General features: G+C 39.8%; 1 protein-coding gene across 3 annotated transcripts in view; it reads right to left on the reverse strand.

The window, feature by feature from the left end:
- lamb2l (laminin, beta 2-like) overlaps window positions 1-3,620 on the reverse strand; it is a 51,723-nt gene extending 48,103 nt beyond the window's left edge. The window contains exon 1 of one of the 3 annotated variants that reach the window (XM_034875683.1): window positions 3,322-3,620. In XM_034875683.1, the coding sequence (XP_034731574.1) occupies window positions 3,322-3,585 (264 nt within the window). In that variant the 5' untranslated portion in view covers window positions 3,586-3,620. Of the gene's footprint in view, window positions 1-2,962; window positions 2,986-3,321 lie in introns of those variants that run through there. The other 2 variants (XM_034875685.1, XM_034875684.1) reach the window with 2 other exon arrangements.
- Between the last annotated feature and the right edge of the window lie 5,667 nt (window positions 3,621-9,287).

Raw genomic sequence — 9,287 nt, forward strand, 5'->3', positions numbered from 1 at the left:
GGCAGACAGACTATAAAACTATAAAAACGCATGATTCACTGCATTTTTCTGGAATGTTGTGAATCAGAGGAGTTACCTCACATGCTTTCTTGACCTGACGAGTTTGTGTTTAGATGTTGTGAAATGAAAAGCGAGGTGTACGCATCCACTCAAAAATCTGCGGTCAAATGTCAGATTCGCTAAGAAAAAGAGAGGGACATCAAGAAGTTTGAGTTCTTTAAAAAATGATGATTCATTTTTCTCAAGGACACAAACAGAAAGTTCAGCGACTGAGTTATACTGAAGAAATTACCTTAATGAATCATTTCGACATGGCCATTTAAATACATGGCTATTTAAATACTAAAACTATTAGTGGATTAACTGTTTGGTCAATCAATAGAAAATGTATTGCCAATAAAAAGACAAAAACATCAAATATCTGAGGGCTATAAATTTACTTTTAGACTAAATAGACAATCTAAAGACATCAAGTTTTACAAAATCTTTTACAATTTATACAATAATCACTAGTTGTATGAGTTAAATTAGCTTGACAATTCCCCAGAAACAGAACTTTTAGACTGGAAGAAAGGAGCAGACAGAAGACAGAAAAAGGGGCCTAGCTAAATCAATCCGTCTTGTCCGTGTGCTGCAAACAAGGGGTTGATTTGTATCAAGGGACACGATTAAGAGCGTCTCCGACTGCAGAGGCCCTGACAGAGGCTCAGATATCAAAGACACACTGATAGAGCGCAAGGCGACCGATGGCAGCGACAAGTCTTTGGAGAGGCCTTCTGATGTGTAGATTATCCAAGCACAGGGGCACACACACCACACTTAGTCTAAAGCATAGCCTCTCAGACACACACAAAGTTGGACGATTTGAGGAAAATATGAAATATGCGATAATGTTGGTGAATAACGCAATGATATTACTCGCGATACATAAACAAATTTTGCAATGTGTGTGGCGCTAGTTGATATAGGGATGACGATAAAACAAACACACACATACACACACACACAAACACACACACACATTTCAACGTTATCTCAGCCTTTGCCCTACTTTGCACAAATCACCACCAAGTTACCAATAACTTACAATATATATATAACTTAACAATAATGGAGCATCCAAAAACTGCCATTACAAACAAAAACATTAGTATCTCCATCAAGTCAGCATGTTGAGCCCTCACACCTCATTTTAAAAGAACCAAACCACTGGTGGTTCTGCTGTAACATCAGATGTGCTAGAAACTTACATTACTGATAAGAGACTTAGAGAACCGACCTTGGGCCCACTGATTTTAGTCCAATTCAGTACACTAAACCTGCGGAGCTTTGTATTATACTGAAACACATGCCTGCACTGGTTTAAATTAAAGTTACCTAATTACAGAGTTTTCTGAGGGATCTGTGAATCTTTCCTGGTGGTGCGTTCAAATGCTGAGGTGAAAGTCTGATGTGAGAGGTTTGCCATTTACCTGCCATATTTATTCATATGCTATATTGTGTGTAGCAGCAAAAGGGAATTAAAAAAATAGCTTACAAATTGTGTAAAATTGTCTGAAATTTGACAGTGACACTGAATGGTGTGCAAAACTTCAGAGTGGAAGACACAACAGCACCTAAATGCACTATTCTACATCAACTCAGATATGTGCTGTTACTGGATGATCGAGGATTAAAGACTGATATACTAGACATCATCGTATCGACCAGAACTCCAGCCTTTGGAGCCAACATACGGCAGCCAATGGTGATAAACTATGCAATCCAGTGTGTTTTTGTTAAATAGGACATTTTGAACATCGTTGGAGGAGTTAGAGCAGGGCATCGATGCAGCTGATGGACATATAGCAGATGTGGGAGAGGCCATCCTTGTTTGAGCGTTGTCTTGCAGCAGGAACACAGAAGTTCAATATACCAATCAATCCATAGTCAACTGATGAAGAAGAAAAGCAGCCACCAACCAGTGTCCCTTTCTCCCACATGGCCAGTTCTACCAGCCTGAGCGACTCGTGGATACTCTTAACCTTGCAAGTTAGAGTTGATCTCAGCAGTTGGACGAGAAGCCTTGAGCTGATTAAAGCTTAACTAAGCCTACAAGGGCCATGGGAACATGTACCTCCAAACACACACACGTCTAAATACCCTGACAAGTGAAAAGAAAGATTCAAAGGAAAATCCTGAGAATTCTCAATTACCCAACTGAAACTAGTGAAAAATAAAGCTGTCCACTTTACTAGTAATGTCCCCTCAAGGAAAAATATTCTTTTAGATATGTATTAGTACTTAGAGTGAGTGCAGAAGAAGTGTTGAAGAAACACACCCCACATGATACCGTCTTTCCTTCACCTGTAGTTACAATTTGAATATCATTCAACCCATTTTAGAAGTTGAATCTGAGCTCTGCCCTCCAATAATCTGTGCTGCCGGTTAATGTGGTAGGAATGTGTGCAACAGTGTCAGAAATCTGCCTCCCAGCCATAAGTGACATATTGGTGTCAGCAAGAGAGTGGGTCCACACACACATTCAGCACGTACCGGTAAACCTATCCCACCTTCAACTCTCCAACCATAAATTTGAGACAACTTTTGGTTAGCTCTATAATTTATTTTCTTACTCTTTTTTCTTCTATTTGGTCTAAAACTTGTCGTTTTCAAGAAAATCCCCTTAAGACAAATTTGAAAAATAATTCCTGTCTGATGTGGTTTTTACCTGCTGACTCATCCAGTGACACTCACTACTCAGAAGTACAATACATAGTTGCACCAGATAAGTAAGTTAGTAGGCAAGAATTATCTCGTGCTTTCTGGCAAGGCAAAACTGCTGGACATTTATACTTATGTCTAAATCTGACTGAGCTGTTTTGTTCAATAATATGCTATAAAACCACCTCATTACTAACCTCATTAATATTCATTACTTTTGACAAAAGTATTGCAAAGCTGCAAAACTGCGTTTACTCACCAACACATTCTTTTAATTTAGCTAACAAGTGGTCCACTTCATAGAATTCACACGACACGACAGCAAGCTAACAGCCCAAAAGATAAATTAGCCTCGCATAAAAACCCCACAAGTCCCTTAAAACTCGCATTCAGACGTCCCATTAAGAATATTACAGTAGTAGCCCACCATATTGAACGGGCTAAAGTAATAAGGTTCATATAGCCGTGACACTCGTTTCAGAAAGACACTCGCTGCCCCTGTAGGAATATATTACGGTATTATACAGAACAAAGCTGATTTTACGTTATTTGGTTTCACTGACGTGTGGTCTTGGGAGAAGTGTTAGCAAAGACGGAAGGATAAGATGGAGCGCTCACCTGCTCAGTAGTTTTCTGCGACTCCCCCTTTCTCTCTGTCACACACAAACCTTCTCCCTCTCTCTTTCTCTCTCCCTCTCTTCCCCTCTCACACACACAGACACACACACCCCTACACGCGCCGTCCAGCACCGGCTGTATGGGCTCGGTCACTGGTCTGCAGCGGTACAGTAGGGAGAGCTCAAACCGGCGCGAGGAGGTGGAGCCCCAAGTGTCACCAGCGTACACTACTGTCCCGGGAAAACAGAAGCAGGTAGGTCCCATCCACAGTGCTGGACCCCACCCAGTCCTATCAGGCCAACCCCACTGTTCTAGTTAAAGATTACTCCCAGTTTCGCAAATGCAGGACATTGTTAAATATCCTGTGGCCTTATCTTCTGTCAAAACGTTTTGAATGAAAATGTTGTTCTTGCTCACTGTCACTTGAAAAGGCAAGCAACCACCAAAACAAATGCAATTTTATACAAATTATTTTTCACAGAATGAAATACATTTCTATTTAATAAATAGATTTAACAAAAACATTGCCACATTATACTTAGCACATGTACTCGTCCTTTAAGAGATTCTCGTAACTTTTCACTTGGCAGCAAGACAGTTTTTTATTTTATTTTTTTAAACTATTTTTGGGGCATTTTCAGGCCTTTATTTGAATAGGACAGCTGAATATGTGGGGGTGAGAGAGGGTGAATGACATGTAACGGAGTCAAACCCACGGCCGCTGCATCGAGAAGTAAACCTCTATAAAAGGGCGTGACAGGTGAGCTACCCAGGCGCCCAAGACAAAGCATGACCACATGTTGATGACAGTGGTTTTCGATATTTAACTTTATTGACCCATGTGATTCAATATAATAAAATAGTGTGCTGCCCTGTCTTGATGCACTGGGGAGAAGATAATGGGATAACTCATCACTGACAGGATTTGTACCATGGGAATTATCAAGAGATGATGACAATCTCCATCGCCAAGCTCATTATGTGGTGCCAGCCAAGTCAACTGATACATATCACATATCCCCAACCAGCAGCCGCCTACTACGAGGACAGTCTCCTTTGAAAGAGGTCAGTTTGTGTGTGTGTGTGTGTGTGTGTGTTAATGTTTGATGTGATCTTGTGTGAGCATGTGAGCAGTTTTAAGAAATGAATGTTTCACGGAGAATATGTTGACTGGAGACAAAAAGGGGATAAAAAGGGATACACTGATGAAAATAATGTGTTTACACTGATACAGGGTAGAGGTAAATTGAAAACAAACTGTAGGACAGAGGAGCAGCTGTAAAACACACAGGAGTCCGTGCAGGTTGTGCAAGGTGAAGCCCAGGAATGGCTGGAATCCATAATTAACAACAATTCTGTGAAGCTGTACTATCCTGTACATACCTGTAATACAAACATGAAAGAACAAAAACTGCACATATGCTATAGGCTGTAATTTATAAAAGGTCTATTATACTGTCCTGTATATATGCAAGTACCAAGGACAGTGATCAACAAAAAAAACACAAAGGTAGGCAGTGGTACAGCAAAAGAAGAAAAAGCTAAGAGGTAGACGACAATTGATAAATACTGTGAAAAATTAATAAGGGTGAAACACAACTGAAAAAAATAAGAAACTGTGACAGGACAGCAGAGAAAGAAACACCATTTTAGGAAGATTTGTGTTGGAAGCGGAGGCTGTAATTTGTTCAAAACTATACTCTTGACTGCAAAACATCTGCAGGAGGCGTTTTACCTGCTGACTAAAACACACTCAGAAAGCGAAAACCAACAGCTGAGAAGCATGGTTTCCCTCTTCTTCTTTTCATTCTGCACATGCTTTTTGTGTAATTACCATGTGAGTATGTGCATGGGCATGTGTGTGTGTGTAGATGTGTAAGCAATCAATTCCATCTTGCAATTCTGCATACTGTAAACACTGGGATTAACGACAGTGAGTCAAGAAGAATGTTAATCAGATTATTAAAATTGACCTTTGTGTTTTTCTGTGACAGTATTAAATGCAAATGCACACATGCTCATAATTCAGCATTTACTTTCAATTCCTGATGTATAGGCTGTGTTTTGTTGAAATTGAATGAAGGTCTTGTCAACATGCGTGCACAGTGAAGGACTGAAACACCCACATTATGACCTGTAGGTCAAATTGAAAGTCTATACCTTAGTATCATACCACACATAATAAATACTTTCTATATTTATATATATGTGTTCTTTATGTATTCACGCATAACAATCAAGGTCTTCCCTCTAGTGCAAAAAGCAGCTCTACTGTGAGTATAACAGGGAATATTTCAGTTTAGCATGGTGGCCTTTAGTATACATTCATCCAGCTCGTGGATTAAACCTCATCCAGCAGACAAGTCCACATTTAGCTGTGGTTTTAACCTGCTTTTACTCAACACATCCTAAGTAAGTGTTGCAGTTGTCCAATTCAAAGTGCTATTTGTTTTGAAATTTGAATAATGTAATGTTTTTTGTACTTAAAAGTTTTACTTGCCTAAACTCAGCTCCCTATATACGAAGAATATGGATCCTGAAGAACGTTGTGCAACTTCAGGTGTCGCCAAATAGATAGAAGACCTGAGCCACCTAAGAATGAGAAAAAATGACAGACAATGATCCAGCACAGACAAGTTTGATTGAAAAGAGAGGACAAGAAGGAGAATCTAGGGACAGAGAGAGAGAGAGAGAGAGAGAGAGAAAGAGGGACACAAACAAGCAGAGGGTTTCCGTGGTTTTCAGAAAGTTTACAGTATTCCTGTCAGCAGGACAAACATGGACTATAGTGCTAGGCTTAATGAAGCTTAGCATGTGTTCATCCAGGCAGACTATCTTATGTCACTCATTCTCACTCACCTCACTTTCCCTCTCCTCCTGCTTCACATTACCAGCTTTTAGTTTAGCTTTTAGGTTAAGCCAAAATCTCTATTGGCCAATCACGTTCTTGCTGTCAATATTTAAATGTTTTCCTCTCAGAATCCTCTTCATTCATTACCATCATCACCAGCGTCTAGACTCGATCGGGGGGTATCGTTGGGGTATTTGTTTAAATTAAATGGAGGTCTTGTCGACGTGCTTGTGCAGTGAAAGAGTGAAAGACACATTATGACCTGTAGGTCAAATTGAAGGTCTGTGGCTCAGTATCATACCACACATAATAAATACTTTATATATGTATGTGTTCTTTTTGTATTCACGCATAATGATGAAGGTCTTCCTTCTAGTGCAAAAAAACAGCTCTACTTTGAGTATAACAGGTAATGTTTCAGCTTAGCATGGTGGCCTTTAGTGAACATCCAGTGGTCATCCAGTGGAGTTTTGCCAGCAGGTAAACAGGGACCTCCAGGAAGGGGTTTGGGAGGTTATGGAGTGTAGTTGAAAACCCCTTCCAGCACAACACATTTCAAATAATGCTATAAAAGTCCAATCCACTCTGAACACCAAAGGATATCATTGACACTGTGAGGCAGCTTTGTTCACAGCAGACCATTAGCATGAATATTCTGTTTGTCACTGCTTTAGATGGTTTATGAATAGGACATGCAGCTGTTTTATTTGTTAAAGGAATACTAGACCCAATCAATTCTCACATGGTGTTTTCAAGACCGAATTAGCATAATGAAAACTGTTTCTAGCTATTCAGCCTTTTATCATCTTTGTAACATTGCCAAAATTAGGAACATCCTGTCTCAAAACGATGCTGAAAAACTAATCCAGGTATTATTTCATTGTAATTCTTTATTATCAGGATGCAAATAAGTCCCTTATACTTAAGACTCTACAGCTGTTCCAGAATGCTGCAGCGCGTGTTCGGACAAGAACTAAGAAAATAGATCCTATTTCTCCGGTAGAAGCTTCTCTGCATTGGCTTCCTGTCAAATCCAGGATTGAATTTAAAATCCTTCTCCTAAAACTACAAAGCTCTAAATTGTCAAGCACCATCTTATCTTGAAGAGCTCCTAGTCCCTTAGTGTCCCACTAGAGCACTGCACTCCCTGAATTCAGAGTTGCTTGTGGTTTCTAGAGTTTCTAAAAGTAGAATGGGAGCCAGAGCCTTCAGCTGTCATGCTCCTCTAGTGTGGAATCAGCCTCCGGTCTGGGTTCGGTGGGCAGACACCATCATCACATTTACTTAAAACTCATCTATGTCATCTACGTTGATCATTGTGACTAATGCCATGTATTTAGTTTCATCAACTGAACAATATTACCAAGGTACCAAGGGTACAGGTTAACCAAGGTAAATGGTAACCAAGGTAACCCAAGTTACAAGTGAAGAGAGGGTGACAAAAGGATCTGGAAAAGGAAAATAATGGTAATGGCAAACAGAACTACATATAGAAAGAGAGCAGACAAATAGGGAGACAGAAAGAGTGGCAGTGACGCTGTCTGTCAGTGTAGGGTGCTGTCTCCTGTTTCCTCTTCCTCTGCCCTGAAGCCCGTCCCAACCCCTCCCCTACACCCCCTTTCCTCTAACACCTCTTCCCCCTTCACTGCATGCATGTATGTACAGCATGTGTGTTAATTGGATCACATTGAGATCTTCTGGGACACAAGGTCTCTAGTTGCAGGATAAGAAAATGTTAAAGACGACACATCATGTCAAATAGGTTTTTATTCAATGCAAAAATAGTACAGCTTTTTAGGGTTAGAACACAAATGAAGTCAGACTCTTTTACATCGCACTTCACAGGATTTACAAAAAAATATCAAGGGGTACTCCAGGTGATTTAGTATTGTACTTACATAGTGAGAGTGAAAAAGAAGAGTCTGAATCAAACCAGCACAGGTTAGGGTTTTGTTACCTTAGGACAAGTTCCAAAAACCTAAATCCTGTTGTCACGTGCTCAGCAGTAATGTTCATCATGAGTGATGACTTAACAAATAAAAGTAAATTCACTCCAGTAAAATTGGTGGAGTGCCCCTTTGAATTTGCAAACCACCATACATACAAAACACATTTTGGAGGCTTATATAAGTTGTATGTAAAACAACAAAAATGCGGTTATACATGTTACCACATGAAGAAAAGAAAGGCAGTGCTGGAGTCATGATGCAAAGTAATTTCATAATGCGGGACATTTGTTGTGCAAACACTGCAGCCTCACCACAGCCATAAGTAAACTAATAACTTTGCTAAAGACATATAATACTATCTGACACATGGCTGTCCTTTAAATATGTCCCACTTGGTGCATCAATATACAGTCTATGGGTGCATCTTACTCTAGTATGTCTTGCTTGCTGACACCCTGGCCCATTTCTCGCCTCTCAGCATCCCATCATGCTTGTAGTGTTTTTTTACCTATTAGAAAGGTAGAAAAGGATCTTTCGTGCTAAAAGCCTATAAAAACAGCCAGGAAGAGGGATGCTAGAATTATCATACATGGGACATGATGTTAAACTGTCCATTGTGCCAATAGATGGTATGCACATGAGGTTCGCCTTGATGTTGAGAGTGGCGTGAGAGCTGAATTTTAGATGTGGAAAGTTGTTAATTTCGGGACACATCATCAGTAGTGTATCTTTAAATCAGGGGGTGTTTCGGCCTTTCAACACTAGACACCCTCATAAAAGGTGGCCAGCTACAGGGTGATCAAACCTGAGCTTGTGTCCCATGCCCAATTGTAAAAAAAAAGAAAAAAAAAAAAAAAAAGAAAAAGAAAGACAATAATATTACATAAAAATAAACAATGAAAACAAAAAACTCTGAACAATGCCTAACTATTCTGTTTTTATTGGTATCATGTATTTATGTAATAAAATTGTTACTCTTTACCTTCCTGAAGATTTATCTGTGTGACCCTAACATGAACCAATCCTCCCTTTCTGTGGTGTCCCTTTCTACTTGTCATCAACTGAATGGAGTGATTGTTAGAAAATGTATATGTTCCTGTGCGTCTCATTAAACATTGTGAACTGAAACCTGGTTTGTGTCACTTTGTTCTCTGAGAGCCTGTAGC

Source organism: Etheostoma cragini, chromosome 7, assembly GCF_013103735.1.
Source record: "Etheostoma cragini isolate CJK2018 chromosome 7, CSU_Ecrag_1.0, whole genome shotgun sequence".
Taxonomy (NCBI): Eukaryota; Metazoa; Chordata; class Actinopteri; order Perciformes; family Percidae; genus Etheostoma; species Etheostoma cragini.